Source organism: Pseudorasbora parva, chromosome 7 (assembly GCF_024679245.1).
Source record: "Pseudorasbora parva isolate DD20220531a chromosome 7, ASM2467924v1, whole genome shotgun sequence".
Taxonomy (NCBI): Eukaryota; Metazoa; Chordata; class Actinopteri; order Cypriniformes; family Gobionidae; genus Pseudorasbora; species Pseudorasbora parva.
In genome coordinates this window covers 48,606,916-48,632,570 of record NC_090178.1, presented here as the reverse complement: position 1 = coordinate 48,632,570, position 25,655 = coordinate 48,606,916, and the positions used below count along the sequence as shown (strand labels likewise).

The 25,655-nt window shown below is 37.1% G+C and overlaps 1 protein-coding gene across 1 annotated transcript in view; it reads left to right on the top strand.

The window, feature by feature from the left end:
* Positions 1-25,655, top strand: part of grik3 (glutamate ionotropic receptor kainate type subunit 3) — a 183,100-nt gene that overhangs the window by 64,053 nt on the left and 93,392 nt on the right. The window contains exons 2-6 of the mRNA XM_067449379.1: positions 7,666-7,839; positions 8,508-8,765; positions 10,661-10,842; positions 18,299-18,352; positions 24,127-24,297. Coding sequence (XP_067305480.1) covers positions 7,666-7,839; positions 8,508-8,765; positions 10,661-10,842; positions 18,299-18,352; positions 24,127-24,297 — 839 coding nt within the window. The remainder of the gene's footprint in view (positions 1-7,665; positions 7,840-8,507; positions 8,766-10,660; positions 10,843-18,298; positions 18,353-24,126; positions 24,298-25,655) is intronic.

Genomic DNA, 25,655 nt, shown 5'->3' with positions numbered 1-25,655 from the left:
GGCGCGTGTAAATCCGGTTAACTTTCGGTGTGTTGTAACACTCCTTTATTGCTATCAATGATGCTCATAAAACCAGCCATCCGTGACACGTGTGGTGGTCAAAGCGGCGACTGACGCTTGTGTGGAAAGGTGCGTTGAAGCTAACGCTGGTGATTGGATCCCAGTGACTCGAAACATTGGATTCTCGTCATTATTCCGATAATTGTGTTGCTATTTGCACCCTCACTTCACAGCTCTTTAAAAACCAGTGGATTGTAAGGAGGTCTATGGCGTGCGCATTAGTAAAGCTAGCAGCTGTAATGAGCACATGTTTTCTCTATCAGGCTACAACCCAAGAGATTAATTAGGCCGCCTTTGTAAAGCTGTTGGAAAACAGGAAACAAGTTAATCGCAACCTAAACTGACTGGTGTTAGAGAGAGATGCGCGAGAAATCTCAGATCAAAAGTTACAGCTCAATTTACAAAGACCCCGTTTAGCACGGAGCCGTAAATATCCTGCACCATTAACTCGTCGGATCTATTTATCCGCAGAGATTCTCCTGATCGGAAACAGCGTTTGATGGAGAAGTCGCACGCGTTTTGCTTTATGGCTTGTATATCTGGGAATAAAGGCATTTATTGCAAAGCTATACGCGGGGCGTTTTTTCCTCCTCGCAGCAGCTGATCTCCCCTCTTTATTAAATCTATTTTAGTGCTTCCGAGCAATGCGCATTTTATCCTCTTAATAGTCAAATTAGTATATACTCCAGCAATTACTTAATGTACTCTAATGAGATTTCCCCACAAAACGGCAGGATTCATTTATTTTAATGCGCCGGGGCTCTTTCCAGGGAGTTTATGCATCATGTCCCTTCAGAAGTCAAGCAGCGGCGCAGTCATAAATAGTGTGAGTGTCTGGATGGATGCTGAGATCTCCAGCGGGTCTCCTCGGGGAGAATACAGTCATGTTCAGGTTGCTCTTGACCCGCGCCGAGGTCTGACTCAAGAACTCTTAAATATTCATGCGTTTATGGATCTACATGCTACAGACTCTAAAAGCGGGATTGGCAATATTAAAAAGGAATGCTAAAGAAGCCCAAGGGTTATTCTGTGTTTGGCATAGTGTTTATCTTGTAGGCTTACACACTCTCAATTCCAGCGGCTTTTTCTCGAATAGGGTTGGTGTGCAATCGCTGTTTTTTTTGTGGTTTTAAAGTGCACCTATTATGTTTTTTTGTGTGTTTTTTTTGGATATCCACTTTCATGTCGTGTGTAATAGAGCTGTTTGTGAATGTAAAAGGTCTGCAAAGTTTCAAAGATCAAAGTGCAGATAAATGGAGTTGTCTCCTATAAAAAAGAAGCAATTCTGAACTTCCTGAAGTCTCACTTCCTACTTGAACCAATAGAGATAGAGCGCATTTAGGCCACGCCTACACAACCCTTGACTTTGGGTGCTTCTAGTGCTGGCCGGTATGACCAAAAATGTATATGATGCTATTTTTCTAATTTATATTGGTTTCGTGGTATATGACAGTTATTTTTTCTCCCTATGCATGACCAGGTGTTCACCACATTTTCTACTGATTGAGGAAATACTGCAGTAGATTGATTAGAATGCCCTGTTTTACAGTCATTTCCACACTAGAGTTAATAGAGAATTTGCAAAGCCCCACAAAATGATGCTGTGGGGAAACAACCAATAAAACTCAGACCTGCAACACACTCATTACAGATGCATGAATATTAATATATGATGACCATGGAGAGAAAAAAAACAAAAAACACGTTAGAGAGTTAAGCGCTTATAACCCTATATAACAACACACTGACAAAACGAAGGAAAAACGCAGAAAAACACAGGATTATTTTCAATACATTTAAGAGTACTACAGTCTCTGAACAAACGACACACGTCAGTTTAACACCGAAGGAATAAAGCAGTTGCTTTTTCCCAATCTTCTTTGAATTGTCAGTCTATTTATTATCTTACATCACTGCCTTTCGTTTATCAGAATAATCAATGGTATCATCGCTGTCGTTATCAGACGTATGGTTGTATGTGTGTCCTTTACATTTCATTTGAAGAAGACGTGATGAAATATGTGCGCATACAGGCTGCTAGTTCATGTTTAGAGCATGAGTTTATGAAATAGGTCACCTATTTCATATACTCTAGTGCTCTAAACATGAACTACCGGTCTGGAAACATTGCTCCTTCTCAGATGATGTCAGTTTGACGGTTTAGGTTTGAAGCTTTTTTAACCAGACCCCTCCAGCTGTTAGCCTATGAGCGCGAGGTGGAGATGAGGCGCGCTGAAGTAAAACCCTGCCCTCTATTCAATAGTCAGTATTCAATATTTCACTTGGAAATATGTCACAGCACTGAAGAAAACTCACTTACTACTTCCAGTTCACTGGGACTTAAAAAAAAGGAACTCAGTAACTTTTACTCATTTTAATTTTTACTTTACATTTTTAGACTGGTAATTTTACTTGTACATAAGTAAAATTTCATTGAAGTAACAGTACTTTTACTTTTGACCTCTGAATAGGTCCGTAAAAAACATAAACACACTTGCTCCGCTCTGAATTTGATCTGTATGATCGATGTGGTGAGCGTTGTTAATCTCCTCGCAGAAAGCGCTCTCATGCGCGCGCCGCGTGAAGTTTGAATTCGCTGCTGTAATCTAGTGCTGAATCTGAAATCGCCCTCTTTAACCATTATTTGAGGGGACAGCCAATTGTAGTGGTATCCTGTAGTGGACATTATTGAGTGCACTCAATCAATCTCACATTGCACCGCAATAACGAGTTTACAGCCGATGTATGCACAACTGCTGTCCAACTTTATGCACTTGTTTTCATTCACTCCTTCAAGTGAACTATATCAGTGGACAGGGCCGGCGCTCCGCACACGCACATCACGCACTGTGCGTAGGGCACCAAGTGCTTGGGGGGGCACCAAAAAATCTGGGTCGTGAAAAAATCATCACAATAGGCTAGCCTACTAGTATAAATAACACATAAAATATTTCTAAAAGCATGTTAATATACAAATGCAATACAAAAGTAATATAGGCTGTTATGAAGGACTGTCATGTGTACATAATAATGTACTATGATTGTTTAAAATCACTAGTTTACCGCGAACTGAAAGTATTAGTAGCATAGATCCTTATCTATCGCAATCGTGCATAGACAATTCTAATGGAGAACGAGTATTCCTCTGTACTATAATTATTATAAGACATGTTTACATATATTTACCATGAGTGCTATATTCTTTGTTGTACATTCGCGAGCTAAATGTGTATGCCGTAAATGCACCGTTGTGTTGTTTACATAAAGGCAGCCGGAATGGCGCTAATGACGTTACGGCCGGGAGTTCGAGCCCCGCTCAGAACAGGATTCTTACATGATGATAAAATAAGCCTACATGACAATTTATAGGCTAGTAAGTGCGGATTTCATTTCTTGTGTAACAGTTTAGTACTTTGTACTGTTATTTGTCCATTGTTATCATAATTACACATCATTTATGTGTACTGCTATTGGCATCCTTTTGTATATTGTTATTTACCAATTTGTATGTATATTTTCAGAACCACAAATTTGCCTCGACTTATGGTGGAGAATAAATGTTACAGAAGAAACATCAGAGTCCTTATTGCATTCTAACTGGATGTGCCATAGTGATTGCAACCAATTACAACCAGACAATTTAAGTACTTCAAAACATAGGCCTAGACCAAATTAGCCGAGAAAAAGGTGAATCTCTGTGCCAGACTCCCTCTGGTTTTCAGTAGAATCCCTGAATATTTTGTCTTGTGGTTATCAATGGGGACGTGGCTCAGAAACTGTCATATGATGACCTGATAGCTGATTTTGCAGCTAGGAAATGTAGACGTGTGCCTCTGTAGGGCCTCTGACAACTGATGGTAGTGAAAATGTTTAATATAGTTCTATAGAATAGCAGAATGGACTCTTTATAGAGATGTAGTCCCTCTGTTGAGTAATTTGTACTGTGCAGTTATGCATGGTTATTAGCAGTTTAAAACGTGCACTTTAAAATTCATACTTTATCAAATTCATAGACTTATTCTATTTACACAAAACTTTTTTTTTGCACTTTTAACTTTCTGTGTTTACATTGTTCAGTTTCAATTATTCATTTGCAGCAGTTATTTTGGAAGTAAAGAGAACCTAAATAAGAAATTCTGAATGGTAGTTATTTCTTTGGTGGGTGGGTGTTTGTTTGGGGAGGGGAGGATAGGGTAGGGTGGGTTGGGTGTTGGGGGGGGGGGGGGGGGGCACCGCCAAGCATTTGTGCTTAGGGCACCCAAATGGCTAGCACCGGCCCTGTCAGTGGATAACGTAGGGAACAGTGAATGATGCTTCAGTGGGAGATTTCGGACTCAACAGTGCAAAGGGACACCTCTATGAACAGTGTCGCTGCGCCGCCTTCTGAACGTTGTTTAAGGACATATACCAGTACTGCGTTATCATCAAAATTAATATCATAATACAAATAAATACCGGTGTTCGGTATGAACCAGTGTACCGCCCAGCACTACTTCCCAGTTCTTATTTGTGCATCTTTTTTGGCTATATCCGAAACCCCTATAAATGCTGCTTTCGAAGGACACATTTTAAGGCAGTAAGGCATCAAGGCACGTCCGAATATAATGTTTGCTTCACTTTCTATCTCCTGAGAGACCTTCATCTGATTGATTTTTGAAGGTAGCATAAATGTATTCTTCGCTGCCTTTGGTATCCCACAATCCTGTGTGTTCTATTATGTGACAGTTGAGCTAGGAAAAAAAGATGGCGTCCAAAAGTAGTGTTTTGTGATTTCCCTTTTTGCACAGACGTTGCCTTACAAGTCATTGTCTGATAAGGGAGCGAAGCAAAAAGTCAGCAGCCGAGGTTTTCGGACACAGCCGCTTCCTTTCCTCGCCTCCCTTCCTTGCGTCTTAGCTCCACGCCTTTAGGATGCGAGGGAAGGGCGCGGGGAACTGAATCAAGTGAAATGATATTTCTTCACTCCCTTTAGTGACACTTTAAAGCATCGTCAATGAATGATGACTGCACACCGCTGGATTTAGCTTGTATTCTTGAACATTACAGATAATTATTTATATTGTAATAGTTTCAACCTCCACAAAATACCACATCTGTCCATATTTTTTTATATTAACAGTTATTATTAACAGTGAGTTATTCACCATTATTAACTGCTTTTTACTTGTCGTATAGTATTTGTGTTTTTTTTTTTTTCATTTCTTGTGCTTTGATATAATTCTGCAACTGTCCTACGGTTGTTTTCATTTGACATTCATATTTACATTTGTCTTGTACATGTAAACGAATATGATAATTATAACAATAATAATTCATTAACTGTGGCAAGATTTGAAGGGGAAAGATAATTTATACGAGCGTCACATTTAATTGATCAAACTCTTCTGCAAAGGATACACCTGTGTGTCCTCGCTCATGACTCCTCCTCACTCCTCCATCCCCGCCTCCTCGCGGTGCTATTAGAGAATTGAGATGTCCTACAAGATGGCTGAGCTCCATCGGTTTCCGGGTTATAGGATGGAGGACAGTGGAGCGAGGACACGAGGATGGATATTGAGAAGCACCCTTTGTGTTGTGTGAAGCGGACTCCATGTCTTTTCTGACTAAAAACAGAACAATGTCTAAAAGCTGCTATGTGACAGGGTGTACAACAAAACAAGCTAAACAACTGCAATAAACATTTTGTCACTGGTAAATCAAATATCAAGTGTCAGTTTTATATATTATATTTTAGCATTATCCTGTCTCCAATGATGTTCCCCTCCAGTGGGCAGTTCTCAAAGTACACCCTTAAAAACAAAGGTGCCAGGAAGAACAAAACAGGGTTTTCACAGTGATGTCATAGAAGAACCCTTTTTGGTTCTCCAAAAAAAACATTTTGTGAAAGTTTCTTTAAAGAACATTTTTTTATTTCTAACAATTTTACAGTCAAGTTCAAGTTCAAGAGTCTAAAGAACCATATTGCACTACAAAAAACCTTTTCTGCAATATAAAGTTTCTTTGGATATTAAAGGTTCTTCTTGGAACCCTACACCCTGCCAAAGAACCATTTAAGACCCTTTATTTTAAGTGTGTGCTGCGAGTGTGTTGTGTTGTCTCAATTGCCTGTATCCAATTTTGTATCCTTAAAAGTAATATTTTGTAGGGTCGACAGCTTATAAAAAAGTAGTTCTGTTTTTTTTTTTTTAGCTTGTTTGCTGTACACCATGTCACATAGCAGTTTTTAGACATTGTTCTGTTAGATTAATTTGTCAGAAACAACAAGGAGGTGGCTTTACGCAATACAAAGCCAATGGAAAGGGTTTGACCTCCCCCCCCCCAACAAATCCATTGTCTGAGCAATTAATTTAAATAATTTATAAACCCCATGTATAAAAATTAATGACTAAATAAATAAATTCTGCGTAACCCCAAAACAAGTGTTGACACTATTTAATTCGCTCAAGAATTGAAACCCTGTTATAAATATTGTAAGACAAATATTTGTATTCTTGAATTGATGGGAAATATAATTGTATCGATAAATATAAACCAACATTTGCTCTTAAACTAGCTTATTCTAGATCTACAACACTGTGACAGTACTTACAACCATTTAATTATATACATTTTGTCTGTTTATTTAATGTTTATTTAAATGAACAAATTAGGGTTTTTAATCTCTTTTTTGAGATAGGCACTAAGTAAATGTAATATACATACTACATAAATACAAAATACTGTTTAATACTGTATGCAGTATTACAGTAAGAATTTTCTGAAGAGTATTGACTGCCTTTCACTGTCCATTTAAAAAAAAGTTTATTTCAGATATTATTATGTAGCTTATATGTGGAAAGTGCTAATAATATTTTAAATCCCAAACAGCATGAACCGATAACATGTGAAATTGAATTCTGTACAACTCAACTAACTTTGCTCTTCCAATATTTCTCTCTGCTCATATGTCTTTGGCTTGCAGACCGTCATGTCGCTGATATACTCTAGAAAAGGTGAAGCAGGTCTAACAGTATTAATCCTCAAGGGCTGAAGATTGCTCAGCGTGCTCCAGATGTTATCATTTTATTGTTTTTATAGGGTTCTATTGCACACTAAAGTCAATAAACACAGAGTTTACTTCTCCGGCTCTTCTATTGGTGGATTTTCTTGGCCGTAAAATGCATTTCTTTCAAAACCTCAGCAGACTGTTATGAAATCACTTTTCCAAAACGGCTTTAAACTTTAAAACTTCAGTGCAAAAATCCTATCCAAAGATATAGGCCTGTGTATGAATCTACTTTTTATTTTATCAGGGAATGAAAGGTGACCTGCAGGCCTTAAAGAGGCAAGGTAGCTTTGATGAAGCCATTTACTTTCCTCTTTCTCCCTTTCACTATCCTCATCTCCATTATGGCCTTGAACTTTAAAAGCCTGAGCTGTGACAGTCAGATACTCTTTCTTTTTGCTGAGCAGATCGAATAGAGGTTCCTTAAGTACACAACCGAGCTCGCCGACAGCTCTAAATGCAAAACACCTCTAGAGGTTTGGATGCGATGCCAGGCTTCATCTCAGGGTTCAGCTTTGGTTCATTTGACAGTGATTTCTCTTGTTTTTTTGTGTTTTTAGGGGGAATTTTTGAGCAAATGGATGGACCTGTGGCGCTCGTCAGCTCCGAGGAACTGGCCTTTAAATTCGCCGTTAATAACATCAACAGAAACAGGACGTTATTGCCCAACACAACGCTAACGTATGACATTCAGAGGATTAATATCTATGACAGCTTTGAGGCCTCCAGAAAAGGTGAGTGGTGTATGTTTTATATCTTTGATATTTTATTGCCAAAGGTTTTGAGATGCTTGCCTTTACATGGACATGAACTTTATTGACATCCCATTCCTAATCCGTGGGGTTTAATATGGAGTCGGCCCACCCTTTACAGCTCTAACAGCTTCAGCTCTTCTGGGAAGGCTTTCCTCAAGGTTTAGGAGTGTGTTTATGGGGATTTTTGCCCATTCTTCTAGAAGCGCATTTGTGAGGTCAAACACTGATGTTGGACGAGAAGGTCTGGCTCTCAGTCTCCGCTCTAATTCATCCCAAAGCTGTTCTATCGGGTTGAGCTCAGGACTCTGTGCAGGCCAGTCAAGTTCCTCCACACCAAACTCCTCATCCATGTCTTTATGGGCTGACGCTTTTTGGGCGGTCATGTTGGGACAGAAAGGGGCCATCCCCAAACTGTTCCCACAAATTTGCGAGCATGAAATTGGCCATGAAGGGATTGAACACCTGAACTCAGGGTTTTTAGGGGCGTCCCAATACTTTTGGCAATATAGTGTATGTTCATAGTCTATCTATATGGGTTGATCAAACACTTTTTATGACAGAGTAAAACTTTCCACAGCTTTGTAGAAATGCACAAAGGAATATTCTGTATGCAGTGACATTTCTCTCTCCCCATCTGCGCTGGCCAGCGTGTGACCAGCTGTCTTTAGGTGTAGTCGCCATATTTGGGCCGTCTCACAGCTCCTCATCAAACGCTGTACAGTCTATCTGCAACGCGCTGGAGGTGCCACACATTCAGGTGCGATGGAAACACCACCCGATGGACAACAGGGACACGTTTTACGCCAACCTGTACCCGGATTACTCTTCTCTGAGCTATGCTATCTTAGACCTGGTGCAGTTCCTCAAGTGGAAGACAGCCACAGTGGTTTACGATGACAGCACAGGTGAGAGTCAATGGCTTTATGTGCAGAAGTGTGTCATTGTAAACGGTTACCTGATGAAGTCCTCAGAGCGAGAGACTGTACTTCAGTGATAAGAAGCAGAAGTCTCTCTTAATGTCAGAATGAGTCGTCAAGCTTCAATATACTAGAAACCATTTGAATCAAAGTAATCGAGCAATCGAGCTGCTACTGACAGGAGAAAGGAATGGGAAGAAATTAATCTGAGATGCAACATATGTTATAGAAAATAAATTGACTGCATTTATAGTATGTTTTTTTCAGAGCAGTGCCACTGATGGTAGAAGTTTGCTCTCAACATTTAAACATGTTTTTGTGCTCAAAAGCGACCCGCTTTGAATCTGGCACATCCCGATGCCTTTTCCTATCTCTCTTCATCCACATTTTTTTACTGGTCCTGAAACTGATTGTTAGCCAGTCTATCTTAGTCCAGATCAGCAGGTCATATAAGGTTTTTCAGCGGTTCTCAAACAATTCTCCAAAACAATATTTGAAGGCCGTTCCAGCTAAGCTGATATGTGTCTCTGTTGCAGGGTTATTATGGTTAACTAAATCTATTTTAAACATTTCTGTTCATTGAATTAAAGCTGCAATAAAGTCAGATATCAATATTAGCAGGAAAACTTGTACAAAAATGTAAAATAAAAAATAAATTAATTAATTAAAAAGTAAAATGTTGCCTTGACAATAAACTGAAATAAATTCAAGGTGAAGCACTGCAATTATCAATTGGACAAAAATTAAAAAATAAAATAAAACAATATTTAATAGCCATAAATAATAAAATGACAATTTGTTTAATTACATCAAAAATAAAAGTTTGTGTTTTACGTACACTGTCAGAAAAAAGGTACATTGCTGTCACTGGGGTGGTACTCTAGGGTACAAAACCGAAAAGCTACTAATATGCACTGTTAATGTACCGATATGTACCGTTTAGGGATGCACATTTTCACTAATGTACCTTAGGGTACCGTGACAGCAATGTACCTTTTCTCTGAGAGTGTAATATATAAGTGTCATGTAAACATAGTGTATAATTATTATGTATAGATAAATACACACATGCATGCATATTAATAATTGTACACAGAAAACAAACATATATTTTGTTACATTTTTATTTTGGATTAATCGTCTGAGAGCACTATTATTTTTATATTATATTATATTATATTATGTTATATTATATTATATTATATTATATTATATTCATTTTTACAGGTGTTTTGGTTTACACCATTAATAATAATAAAAAAATAAATAAAAAAATAACCCAACGGTTGGGTTTGTCCATATTTGTCCCAACAACCCAGCTTTTATAAGTGTACAACATTTTTACATCAACATAACTATTTTAATGATATATGTGTGATTAAAAATATAATATCTAATAACATATTGACCATCTTACAACACATTTGTAAATCGTTATCACTTTCTAATCATTTATGAATGTATAGTCATGTTTTGTAAATGACTTTTGTTGTAAATGTCTTGTAGCAAACATTTCCCTTTGTTAGTTAATGCTATTCAATATATTAAATAATGTTGACTAATAATTTAATACATTGATGTTAACTAATGTTAACCTATTTTAAAGTTTATTATCCATTCAGAAGGTTGTTAATCGGCCAAGCAGACTGTGCTCAATAAGTCAAACAATCCAAATCATTTGAAAATGACCAAATGTCGGCCCATGACTAGTGATTTTAGTATGGTAGACCATTTAGTTCAAGCTGGTTAAAACTGGTAGTCCACGTTTAACCAACAACCAGCCAGCCATAATGTTTGAACCCCCGCTTGACCACCTAAGGCTGGTTTGAGCTGGTACTGACATGTCAGGTAATTGACTCTGGCGCTCGACTCTTCTTGTGCAGGTTTAATCAGACTCCAGGAGTTAATTATGGCTCCGTCCAGGTATAACATCAGGTTGAAGATCCGGCAGCTCCCTATGGACACCACGGACACCAGACCTCTGCTCAAAGAGATGAAAAGGAGCAGAGAGTTTCGCATTATCTTCGACTGCAGCCACATAATGGCTGCCCAGATCCTCAAGCAGGTGAGTTCACAGTCTGGGAAAGTGATGCACACTCACATCATGCTATCCCATGATGCTCTCTCACAACTCAAGTCTGTTTGAAGTTTTAGTCCAGGTCCAGAGAAGCTGTGTACTGGATTTGGGAGCTGACGTTTTAAATTAAATATGCTATATGCTTTTGCTGGAGGCTGAATGGCGATTAAACATCTACAGTGGCCCCAAAAGTGTGGACCTGGATGAACTATTCCTTTCAGCGATCCTTAAAAATGTATAAATGTATCGCAAAATGTGACATTTTTAAAAAGATGTATATTTGAAATTAGGATAAAACTATAGACATGCTGCTCAGAATGAAGCATTTAGTCACGTTGTGTTCATTAGTGGCTGAAGCTCGAGCTTCATTTGTTTGAAGATGCCATATGCTTTGATGTGTTTTAGAGAGCCGAACATCAAAGTCTTGTGGCACCTAAAGTCTTTCTTAGTTTTGCGTAGATGAAGTCTATTTTATCAGTCAATCGGAAGGTAAATTGTTGCGAAAACCTAAAGTAGACTTTAGTTTTGACACAAATGTGTATAAAAAACAAACAAACAATGGAGTGTCTATTCAGAAAAAGTGGAAATAAAAAAAAAGTGCGTTGTTGGCAAGTGCTATTCACCGTAGCTCCGCCTAAAAATCCCTTGCTGTGCCAAACAAGATACATAAAACACGTCTGTACTTCAACGTCTACAGTGGTGCAGTCAGTAAAGTGTATGGCTAATGGCTTGTTGTTTTAACACGATCGACCCGGGTTCGAATCCGCCTTTTGCAGAGCTTGCTCTTTTCTCTTCACAAATGATCAAAAAGGAATTTACTTTCAATAAAAATTAAGAAAATGTGTAAGGTTAGGGGTCAGTATAGGGAGGACTTTTATTGTCCCTTCAAGGCGGCATTCATTTAATCATTATAATAATTTACACACTGTTATTATTGCATCTTGTTAATGTACAACAATACTGAGGTGCAAATAGTATATCTGTCAAAATAAAGTATAAATTACATGTAATTACAATGTATAACTTTTAACAATTTGTAACTTTTCTATAGTGAAAATAGAATATATCACTATTTTCACTTAGTAAATATTATCAACAGCTATTTGCACTTAGTGTAAATATCCTCTATCGCTAAGAAAATGTTATTTTCACTGAGTGTAAATATAATCTAGTTGCTATTAATACCTTTAAAAAAACATAGCGTTTCAAACTGAGAAATTAAGTCATAATTATGAGATATAAAAGGTAAAAGGTAACAACTATAAGATACTATGTCATAATTATGACTTCATATCTCATACTTTTTACTCTTTATCTCTTAATGACTTACTATCTCATAATTTCTTATGGACTTGGTACAGTTTGAAAGGCTATCCTTTTTTAAAGGCAGTTGCTATATCTCATATACTTCATATCTCATACTTTTTACGAGATATGAAGTCATCATTTTTAGATATAAAGATACAATTATGGCAAGTAAGAATTATCAGATAAAGTCAAAATTATGACAAATGCATAAAAACAAATCACAGTTATGAGATAATACTTTTTCTCATAATTATGAAAGTATCTCATAATTTCAGCTTTTTGTATCATAATTAATACTTAGTATGTCATAAATGTTGACCTTTTTCTCAAAATTGAATCATAATTTCAACTTTTCATCCTAATTATTGACAAATATGTTATAATTGTGGACCATTTTCTTATAATAATGACTAAGTGTTTCATAATTTCTACTTTTTATCTCATAATTATGATTTACTAAAGTACGTTTTTCCCTATGTTGCAGTAATGGGCTTCCATAGAGTACAGATTATGAGTAGTTAGAAAAATCCGGCTGTATAATGCTGATGATAAAATTGACATCCCACGTACTGTATGCATACCATAGAGTGTGTAATTATGGCCTTTCAGAGAGTAAACAATGAAATCTGTCTCTGACCGCGCCACCTATACTGGTCAATGTTTTGTCAGCATACATTAAGTGTCTAAATACTTGGTGGGGCCATCATATAAAACAATTTTTCTTATCTTTATCAGCCTGAAATATAAATACATTAAGCAAACACCAGGATGTCTAGAGTTCTGTAGATTTAGCTGGTGTGTTCACAAAATTCTCCTCGCGACCAAACAAAAGCTTGTCTGATATCATCTCAACCTCTATGGAGAATATTTATATCGGGTCAAATGGGGACTGGATATGTGTTTCTGTTTCTATCTGAGAGAAATCCCCGTCCAAGCAGCTTCCGCTTTAAACTTCTTCAAAGTGTCTCAAGATGTTATTTTGCTCTTGGTTTCATTCAGCTTTAACGCCCCTGCATATATCTTCCAGGTTTAACTGTAGGCTGTATTATTTCACATCTGATCGCATGAAATCGTTGTGTCATTCTCTGTGGCCCGAGTCCTCTTAATAAGCTTAGTCCCGCGGTCACCTGTCTGCAACCTGTCTGCGGCTCGTTTTTCTCTGTCAGCCTCTCCCGAACTTCTGTCGCACATGTACTCCCCCTCAGGCCACAGAGAAATAGGAAATGCAGTCGGACACAGAGTCTGTCTGAGACGTCTGTGGGCTAAATCCCAGTAGTCTTTAAAAGGCAGTCTGTGTGTGTGTGTGTGTGTGTGTGTGTGTGTGTGTGTGTGTGTGTGTGTGTGTGTGTGTGTGTGTGTGTGTGTGTGTGTGTGTGTGTGTGTGTGTGTGAGGGGCTGGAAGATATAGAAAGTACAGGTTATTTCTGCAGCCCATTGTAGGAAATGAAACAGTTTCTGACTTTTCCACAAACTTGAGTGATTACGGTTCAGAAGAGGGAAAGAGCTCAGTTTTCCTCATGGCAGATGGCATAATTAAAGCAAACATATGAGCCCCAAGGGAAAAGTGAGCTTTTGTATGAACATGCATTGTGAGTAGCTGTGACCAATAGGCCAATATGAAACAATCATTCAGTCATAAATATTGCATTTATTGTATAACACTGATTGTCACAGAGTTTGGACAAATTTGGATGAATAAATAAAACGTTAGGGTGGTTGCAGAATATTGTGAAAAGGTTCAATATTGAAGACGCCTGGTGCCAAACTCTAATCAGCTAATTAACTGAACACCTGCAATTCTGGTGCTCTTCGGTCATTTCTGACCGAAAATTTTTCTGTTTTAAAATTTTAAAAATCCCAGCTTCATCAGAACGATATGAAACTTGGTGACTTTTTTAGCATTAGGTATGTAAACACACAAAAAAATTGGGGTCATGATTCGAGCATGCTAATTGGTCATTAAAAAAAAAGTAACGTTCATTGTCTTCGGTCATAAATGACCGACCATAGGAAATGAATGGGAAATCGGCAAAAATACAAAAATTCTCTGAATATTTGTGTGTACAATCTACAAATCGGCCACAATGCTGAAAAAAAGTACACAGCAGTAAAGGGGTGACACTCTAAAACATCAAGAGTGTGATACTGACACATCCACTCACACACACACGCACATACACGCACACTTATACACACACACACCTATGACAAATTTAATCTATGAACCACATTTAGAATTTTTAAAAATCACAGCTTCATCTGAAAATTATAAAACTTGGTTACTTTCCTAGCATTAGGTATGTAAACACACACAAAAAAATTAGGGCATTATTCGGGCATGCTAAGTGGTCATAAAAAAATTACTTCCACTTGTGCTCTTCGGTCAAAAATTACCCCCCATAGGAAATGAATGGGAAATCTGCAAAAACACAAATATTTGCAGGATATTTGTGTGTACAATCTACAAATCGGCCACAATGCTGAAAAAAAGTACACAGCAGTATAGGGATGACACTCTAAAACATCAGGAGTGTGATATTGACACATCCACTCACATACACACGCACACACGCACACTTATACACACACCCACCCATGAAAAACTGAACCTATGAACCACATTTTGAATTATTAAAAATCACATCTTCATCAGAATGACATGAAACTTGGTGACTTTTCTAACATTAGGTATGTAAACACACAAAAAAATTGAGGGCATGATTCGAGCATGCTAAGTGGTTGTAAAAAAAATACTCCCACTTGCCATAGGAAATGAATGGGAAATCTGCAAAAACACAAATTCACAGAAAAAAAAAATCACCATTTCTAAAAAAAAGTAATAATATAAAAATAGTATTTGATTATTTTTATATATTTATTCAAATCCAGCTAAAATTTTTTTATTAAATGTGTTGAAAAGTGAACTTGGGAATTCACAAGCCCCTCCATAGAGACCTCTAGTGGATTACACCCATGGTTGCATAATTTCTTAAATAATTCCAAAAGAGGGCGCTAATCTGCCTTCAGTTTTTTTTTTTTTGAAGGCCTAGTCTCTGTTTTAACCTAAAATACTGCAATTAAAATTAAAAAAAATGTTTTAAAAAAAATATATTTTATAATTTTAAATGGCAAAAATAGACAATAATTATTGCATAAATATTAAAAAATACCATCAAATCATCTCAAAATACAAAATTAAAAATAAAAAATATTATTGAAGAAAAATAAATTGCATTGGTTTTACTGGGGTGGAGGAAGTTTAATTTTTAGGTGTCCGGTCACTTATGACCGGGAAGACAACCATTGTAACCCGTAAACGAGGAGCACCAGAGGGTTAGATAGACTCTCAGTCTAGATCTGTGGGTTACACAATCATGGGGAAGACTGCTGACTTGACAGTTGTCAAATAGACGACCATAGACACCTTACACAAGGAGAGCAAGACACAAAAGATCATTGCAAAAGAGGCTGTCTGTTCACAGAGCTCTGTGTCCAAGCACATTAATATAGATGCGAAGGGCAGGAAAAGGTGTGGTAGAAAAAAGTGTACAAGCAATAGAGATAACCGCACCCTGAAGAAGATAGTGAAACAAAACCCATTCAAAAATGTGGGGGAGATTCACAAAGAGTGGACTGCAGCTGGAGTCAGCGCTTTAAGAACCATTACACACATACATATGCAAGACATGGGTTTCAGCTTCGCATTCCTTATGTCATCTCACTCTTGAACAACAGACAGCGTCAGAAGCATAAAGAAAAAAGGAATGCAGAGTGGTCCAAAGTTATGTTCTCTGATGAAAGTATATTTTGCATTTCCTTTGGAAATCAGGTGACGCTGCGTTCGATGACACTGAAATTGTCATTTGCAACCATTTTACACAGTCGTTTGTTCTGTTATTCCTTCTGCCTTTTGAGCTCCAGTGACTTTCCTGGCTAAAACAAAGGATATTGTTGGTTTTGTAGACTCATTTCCTGTTACGGAAGCGGCTGAGAGATAAATCTTTGTGTTTGTTTGATAAATACGTGTTGAGAGCCTGGTGAGAGAATCATTCCGGTGGCCACTTTCAAAATAATCCCTCCCTCATGTGATCTGAACTGACAGGGGAGCTGAAGCTCATTAAATATACAAATCTTCTCCAATCCTGGGCGTTTATTTCCAAGTCTCCATTGACATGCCCATCAGAACCCAGCGTTCAGGAGAGAACCTACAAAAACAGTGTAGAAAATAGCCTATTCATTATTCAACCCAGGCTCATTGAAAATACGTTACTCTGCCTACATTTTTGCAACACCCAAATTATGTACCTCCAGGTACGTTTAACTGCACTTTTGGGGTAAAATGTCCACCGGAGGCGCTAAGTGGTAATATTTTTTCTCCATTCCAGATGCGCAACATGACATCATGACTGATCTCACAGAATGAATATTTATAGCCTAATTTTATATTTTGGAGTAACTAACTCCACTCCTACCCTAAACCTACCAACTCTCAACAATATAAAACACAACAGTAACAAATAAATGTACAGTCACATGTATTTATTGCAAAAACTGACCAAAAAAGAGTATAAAAGTATTAACTCATGTTGCATTCCAAGTCTTCTGAAGTATCGTATGACTTCAGAAGACTTGGAATGCAACATGAGTTAATACTTTTATACTCTTTTATCTTCATGTGAAGAACAGAATTGATCTTAATGTTTTAGTCGTTGAAATGATGATCGCGCTCCTTTGCGAACAGAACACACACGCACTCGTCTCGTTCATTCATATTTCGGATTCAAATGATACACACAAGTTGAATGACATTTTACAATCGAAGCTGACGTAATGACGCAATTGGTCACGAGACACACGACAGCCAATGCTGTCAAAGCTGACGTGACGTTTCTTCCGGCGGCAATATTTGAAATTTATTATTAATCTTTGGCGGATGGATTCGACGTTACTGATCGCTTTTGGGGATTTCTTCACACAAATCAATGGTTTGGCCTCGGAACACTTGGAAAATTTGTACTTTCTGAATAAGTTATGTATGCAGTCGTATCTGCCTGTTATATCCTGTCTTTTATAATACTCGAATGGGTAGGTTTAGGGAAGGGTTTGAGTTACACATTCAAAATGTGTCTGAATATGTGTGTCCACAAGATAAATGGATTTATAAATATACAAAATTGTTTTTTTGAAAATGTAAAAATGCAGAATGTTTCTTGTGATGGGTAGGTTTAGGGGCTGTGTGTGTGTGATGGGTAGGTTTAGGGGCTGTGTGTGTGTGTGTGCGTGCGTGTGTGTGTTGGGTAGGTTTAGGGGTAGGGGCAGTGTAGGGGGATAGAATGAAACGGCATTGATAAACACGCTAAAAAGCGATTATATCTGGGAATGGAGAAAAAAATATTACCACTTAGCGTCTCCGGTGGAGGGTTTACCCCAAAAGTGCAGGTAAACGTACCTGGAGGTACATAATTAGGGTGTTGCAAAAATGTAGGCAGAGTAACGTATTTCCAATGAGCCTGGGTTGTCATTATTAGTTATGATGTTTTTGAATGTAAAAACTACACAAAAATCATTAGTTGACCTCAGACAACGGTATAAAAAACAAAAAAGCCAGTTCATAACACACAGTCGCAATGTTTGGAATTAACATCTTCGCCTTTTAACATGAAATGGTCCCAAAGATAACTAATATTTCCACATGTCTGGCGGTTGAATAGCACACATACGCATGACCTTGCTTAATCAACGATCGATAAGTTTTGATTAAATTATGTTCGACAATTAATCAATCTATTAATCTTTAGCATCCCTCGCCCCATTCACTTTTTTATGTAGAAGATACTGTTAACTATGTCTTTTGTATTTAACAGAATATTTGTATTTGTTTTGGCCGTTTGCAGTATTAGAGGCTCTTTGTGCTCGCTGTTGGGTCATACGATAGAAACACAGACGGAGAGAGACATGGAGAGATCAGCGGAGTTCAGCAGTTCTCTATAGTTCCGCTATTCTGATTCAATCTCATTTGTTGTGCATTGTTTGTGTTTGCTGCCACAATGATTGCAAATTACTCTGACATGACATAGTGACCTCTTTCATTGTTTTTTCCCCTTCTTTTCCGACCCCACCCCTCCTCTTCCTCCAGGCCCAGATGATGGGGATGATGACAGAGTACTATCACTACATCTTCACCACTCTGGTAATGTACCGCAGTACCAACAGCAAATTGAATGTCATTTGTTCCTGTGCTGCTCCCACTTTATTTTTTGATGAATGGCTTTTAATTGCAGATGAGCTTTGGATCCAGTCTGCAATATCAATTTCACTTGACAAAACAGCCGTAATGGAGTTTTCGCCGCCCCAGTGTAAACATTAGCCCTTCCCTCAAGCTCAAATCAACAAAACGTCTTTGAAAAGCCTCTACAAAGGCAATAAAGTGATTGACAATTGTGTTCCACCTCTGGATTCTGAAGCTCATGAAGTTTCAATTGATGCTCAAAATCACATACTGTTTTATCTGAGATATTACTGAGACATCCTTAATGTCTTCTGGAAATGACAACACAACTTCTCTTGCATGCATTCCAGCACATACTTACGACATACTGAGAAATCAGAATGCTCCATATTAGTGTTATTTCAGAGTTTTTATGTAGTATTATAGTATGCAATATACTGTATACTATTTTGTATATAATATTTTGAATTAGCTTTAATTTTGATATTTTCAAATGTATATTTTAAGTTTTAGGATATTTGTCATTTGAAAAAAACACAAATACACATTCACATAATTCACATTTTGGTCCAAAAAAATATATTTTTCTTCTTCTTCTCTTTGTTTTCTAGAACAAAGAACATTATTAATGTATAGTGGGATGAAAGTGGTGTAGATGGGCATGCCATGTCATGCCAGAATAAAGGCTAATAATGGCTTAATGCAAACAAAAGAATAATGATAAAAGAATAATGAAGATTATGTGAGAGGTGTGAACGGAAATGTGAATGATGCAGTCAAATGTGTGTTTACAGGGCAATAGAATATTTTATTACTATCAGCCTTCTCGAAAAACATGGTCTTAGAAAATGTTCTATAAAAATCACAGTTTTAAAGATAACATCCTCAGATTCAAGATGAAGCATGAGCAGACTTGATGCTACAACTTCATTTTGTATTCTAAGTTGTTAGACCACAGAGCTTGTACATCTCCATATTAATACAGTCTTAGTAATTCTGAGTCTTGAACTCTAAACTCTTAAGTGTTGGCTTTCTAAATTTATATTAGCTATGAGCAGCAGCCTTTTGATTTTGGGGATTTTGTTGATTTCTACTAACTTTCCAAAATGGGGGAGTGGGAGATGGGGTAAAAACATTTTTATACTTTTTAACACTATGAAAACTATATCACTACAATAATTTAATACAAATTGATCACTAAAAGATGCAAAGGAATGTGTATATGTAACTATACAAATACCTTATATTTATAAAATACATTTTATAATGTAGTCCTATGATTTATTTATTTATTTTTTCATTTCTAAAGCTTTGAGTTTGTTCATATATTTGGCTATCATTTATTTACATTAAGTATAAAAATAGTGTCAAGTATAATCAGATCTTGTTCACACAACATGTAAATGGTCATAGAAGTTATTCAGAGTGTAAATATAAGTCATTTGTGTAATACATCACGGCTCAATGTGTGTGTACTAAGGCTAACACATCTATAAGCAATAGTAAGCAAAGTTAGTGAGTGGCTTTTTGGCAAACAAGGTTGCCTACTTACACTGGTAAACAGACACTGCCCTTTTTATTCACACTTAGGATAAATAGCTGCTGCCAAAAATATAAATGAAATGTTCAAAAACCAAATCAGTGCCATATGTGGCTTGTTTTGCTGTTGTTGTTGCTGAAAAAACATTTTAAAGGAGCTGTTTCTTTCAGACTGTCATGCCCAATCAAATGATGCATTCAGATCCGATGTTGCACAGTTTTTGAGCCAACAATCTAATAAACAAACAACAAATAAATAAAGTATTTGCATTTTTGATAATGATTTGCACATTAATTGTTGGTAAAACATTTTTGACCAAAATGCTAGCAGAACTCACCATTAAAATGGAAACTTTACTCAGTTTGAACGTTTTCACATTAGTAACGGAGCCTTGCACACATCTTAAACTAACGATGGAAACATTTTTCCCCTAAATCCCCGGTGTAAGAAAGAACTCAAATGATATTGGGACTGGGGTTTGAACCCAGGTTTTTCTAAGTTTCTTACAATTCTTACAGGTTTTCTAAGTTCATGCCGTTTCTTTCTAGGTGAACTATCCTGTGTAAATGAAATGATTTTATTGTTGCTATTTTATAATAAATTCTGCACCTCTAAAAGCTCTTTAAGGCCTGATTTACTCTATCTATTAGGCGCTGCAGTCAATGTTTATTTAGTCTCAGATTGTTGCGATACAAAGTAGCAGTAATAAGTTATAGGTTTTTTTGGTAACACTTTACAATATGGGTGCACTAATATACATTAATTCATGCTTAACTAATGCACAGATAATCACTAATGGTGAACTAACCCATGTATTAATGATTACTGCATCAGCAACTAATGAAGATATTACATGATTACTAGATGAAGTGATCATTAAATTGTTATTAGTTAAATATGTCATAATGTATTAATTCCTAAATAACATATTATATTAAATAATAATTTAAATTAATGTGTTAATTACCACAAGGGGTAACTTTACTTGTTGAGGCACATGACTATTAACTAATTCAAAATGAATTCAAAACTCATAACCACAATCACATATTACTTAATGAGTTAGTTAATAGTCATGTGCCCCAACAAGTAAAGTCATAAAACAATGACACCTTTATAAATCATTAGCTAATGATTAATTAAAGCAGTCAACTGGGAGTTCAAATGCACGGCTTTGACTCCTTGCAGTAATCATGAATATATGTGTTAGTTCAGCATTAGTAATACATTACCTCATGATTATCTGTGCATTTGTTAACTATGAATGAATGCATTTTAGTGCACCCGTATTGTAAAGTGTTACCGTTTTTTTGTTTTGTTTGGGTTTTTTTTGGTAAAAGTACAGATTCCTTACAGTGAAAATGTCCCCAATTCCAAAACACTTAAGTACTGTTAAAATCAGATACTTTAAGACTTTTACTCAAGTTGTTTTGGAATTGGGGACATTAGACTCAATTATCCACTAGCCCTCTACACCTGAAAGACATCCCAGTAAAAATAAGAAACAATTGATTTGTAAGATGAGAAATAATGTTTATTTTCTAACATTAATATAAAACTGAACACCTCAATATTGCAATAAATCGAGGTTGACACAACAGCCTCTTAAATGTCTACAAACTCTCAACTCTCAGTTAAGCTCAAGTACACTAAAGGCCATAAGAAAACCAATATCGCTTAAAAAGGTCTCGTCAATATAGCGGAAAAATGAAATAATGTTAAATAATAACCAAAGCCTTCTTGCACTGGTTTCAGCCTCATCACCGGTTGTAGTCATGAACTCATCTCATAAATCAAACATTTTAAGGAAAAAAAAGTAAATGCAAAATGCACAATATAGTATAGTACCTTCAATGCATTTACATGGAGATATCGTTTCTTTATAGCAGAAACAAACTGCTGCAGAAAAAGTTAGGTGCCATGCAAAATGTAATGTGTAATTGTATTACTCGACACAAATGTATTGGAGTAAAAAGTACATTTACTTGTTCATAAATGTAATCACATAGAGGGTTAAAGTTGCTAATATCTTCAGCCTGGTCTCATTGGAAAAACGTACCTGTGGCAACGTTTTTGCAAACCTCAAAATACGTACCAACAGGTACATATCACGACAGTTTCAAAGTGAAATGTCCACTGGGTGGCGCTAAAAGCTTAGTTTTTTTCCAGAACAGATGTGCGTGAATTTGGTGACGTTGTTTTTTTAACGTACACCCACACTAAACCCTAAACCTACCCGATAGTGTTAACAAAAGCAAATGTGACAAAAATAAGATTATATCCATGTCATTTTAGCTTGTGTTTTGAACTCGTCTTTGAGCTCTTTTATCATGACCTGTTTTTCACGGGATTCGTTCCTGAGCTTTCAGCATGGCAAGTTCAAATCTGTACTAGCTGAGCTATCGAGCAAGCTTAATAGGTCAGAAAATCCCAACATATGGAGCTGGTTAGTGACACAAACTCCAAAATGTATTTGTTTACAAATCATGGACTATGAAAAAAAAAAAAAGAAAACAATAAAAAAATGCTGTCTTACTGCCTCTAGTGTTCGTCGTGATATGTACCTATTGGTACGTATTTTGTGGTTTGCAAAAACGTTGCCACAGCTACGTTTTGCCAATGAGACCAGGTTGGATATCTTTGATACAGTAATACAACTACAAAGTAGCAAAACATATACTTAAGTACAGTGACTAATTCCATTTACTCAAATACTTTACACCACTGGTATTGAGTGATTAAGGGATGTAGAGTATGGTCATGCAGAATAAGGCTTTAATATGTGCTTTATAAGTACTAATAAACAGCCAATATCAAAGTACTATGCATGATAATAAGACACTAGTTAATAGTGAGAACTGGACTTAAAATAAAGCGTTCCCACTTTTCCGTGGGTGAAACCTGACATATTAGTCATGTACGATCAAATATTTCTCAAATATCTCAAGTTCCACAATCAAACTGGGTTTAAATTTCAAGGTGAATCCCAGTGTATTCTGGTGTTGCCAAATAACGACGTTTGCTAAGACTCCATCATCTGAGACATAATAAAGCGAACAATGCAGCTATTCACATAATGATATTTTTTACAATAATCCAATTAGCATTCGGCTACATTCTAAGCATTTGAGCATCAATCATCGCTTATACACTAATGCCACATTAATACAGTAAAACATTAAGATAGAAGCCATAAAACAGACATCAATTTACATTTAAGCAAAAATCATCTAAAATCATTTATGTCACAGCTCAAAAAGTGCTATTTCTCGGGGCAAGCCTTTTTCTGCATGTGCTTTTCATGCTCCTCTCCCAACAGCTCCAGCCCCACAGGGTGTTAATGAAATAGTCTATTATGTTCTACCACATTTCTTTGCCGCCCCCACCCTTCCCAACATGTTTTGCATTATGTAGGATGGTACAAGAAACGGAGCAACTGTTCTCAGAATAACCCTCCAGACAATAGCATGCGTATAGTGTGGGTGTGTGTTGGTATTGTTCTAGAGCGTTAATTAGCCTCAACACATTACGGCAAGCTCTTTCAATGAACATGGTCTTGCTCATTTTGCCATTCACTCTCAGCTTTACAGAACCCGGCGTTGGACCTCGCTATTGCTTTGACCTCAGACGAAAAGATCTTGATTAATTTACACTTATTCTTAATGCTGTTTTCCACCCCAGCAATTTAATTGTCACAGTATTTCATCCCACATCATCGCTTTGAGAATGTGAAATTCGGATTCTTTTTTCGAAGAATCCACACTGTTAAAAATCATTGACTGCACAGACATAGTGATGCATTTTAGTGTCAGGTCGGCATTCAGAGCAGTGTGGAGTGTTTACGGTTCAATTCGCTGGATGGGAGCAATGAAGACAGGATTACAGAGGAAATAACTGTTTCAATCAGCCATTGTGTGGATGACTCCTGGCTCACTCTCTATGATATCATACACGCTGGCAAAGAGGTGTACGTCCTACTATGCTTCATCAGGCTGTACCCAGGCGGCCTGGAAAGCATGGTATTATCCTTAATCTCTTTTATTTTTGCTCTGTCTATCTTTTTTTGCCCCCTCTCTATCTCCTGCTTTTATTAAGGGACAAAGAGACAAGAAGCCTCTCACCCAGCAACAATGAAGCCTGATTCAGGACGGTTAAATGAGATCTTTTCTCTCTCTCTCTCTCGCTCTTCCTCTAGGATCTCATGGCCATAAACCTGGAGCCGTACCGCTTCTGTGGCGTCAATATGACCGGCTTCCGCATCCTAAACGTGGACAATCCTCAGGTTGCCTCTATTGTGGAGAAATGGTCCCTCGAGAGGCAGATCCCCCCAAAACCAGACTCCGGTCTTCTGGAAGGGATCATGACGGTATGCTTCCATTTTCTCCCTGAATGTCACCGCCAGCTAACAACCAAATAAATGCCAAATTAAACAATGAAACAAAAGCTTTGAAATAGGTTCCACTTCCACTGTCTACATTTGAATCCATATCCATAGTTATGTTAATCCACAGTCTTAAAAAATAACCTTTATCAGAGCTATTTCATACTTAATGTATTCCAAGACTGTTTCAGATGGATTATGTGTCTGTTATAATAATAATTATAATGGCTGAGAGCAATATGGTGATGCTCAAAAACTTTTTGGCTAGGTAATGCATTCCTTAGATCGGAGCAGTTCTGATTTAATCATCCCAAATGTTACGCCTTATATGCCACCATTGTTGAATACCATAATATCATAAAGAAGGGCTTCAACTGATTATCTATTAATCTGTTTCACAGTAGATCAAATACTCCTACTCCTTTCTGATTATTTTGATGTAGTAAAAATGCTTTCAGTACCAGCTTTTCATTGCTTCCGCTAAATGCATTTGTGTTTCATATACACATATATACTGTCTATCTAGATGGACTGTTTTATTTCTTTTTTGCAAGGTTAACCCTGGGATACGCACCTTAGGTGCTATTATTGCATCTGGGACAGCTAATACGTCTGATCTGAGACATTTATTTCCTGCCCACATCCATCTGTGTTGAATGTTTGAATACAGTCCTAAATTTGTCCACAGTTTAGTCAGTCCAGCTATCCACTGTAAATACTCCATCTGGTCTAATGTTCCCAACACTCTTAATACCCACAGCTGTCATATCAAAGCAATGTTTTGCCTAGTTACAAGAAGCCAATGGCGAGGTCGATATAAAGGACGGCCATCCTTCCTGCAGACATGCTCAATCTAGAGCAGCTCACATTGCCTGAACAATGTACACACTTCAAGGCCTCATCCCGCTAGGAGATTGTTACAATAGGATGTGTTAGAGACTGGGCAAGTGGATGGTATCCGATTCATTTACTTGCTTGTTATTCATTGTCCAAAGTCTTTGCTGGAATAATGAGTCCAGTGGATGCTGGAGTTGTTGCTTTGTGGCTGGTGACAGTAGTAGAGTAGGAAATATAACATTTTTGAATATATTGAGTGGTTTGGTTCTTGCTTGGGTCAATAGAGGCATTAAACAAACATTCTTGTGTATTTCATGTGCATACCAATTTCCAGAAGGTATATGTCAGGGATGTCCAATCCTGTTTCTAAAGGGGCAAAGGTCCTGCGTAGTTTCGCTCTAACTTCCCTCAACACACCTCCCTGGAAGCTTCTAGTAATCCATAAGGCCTTGCTTACCTGGTTCAGTTGTGTTTTAATTGGGGTTGGAGTTAAACTCTGCAGGACA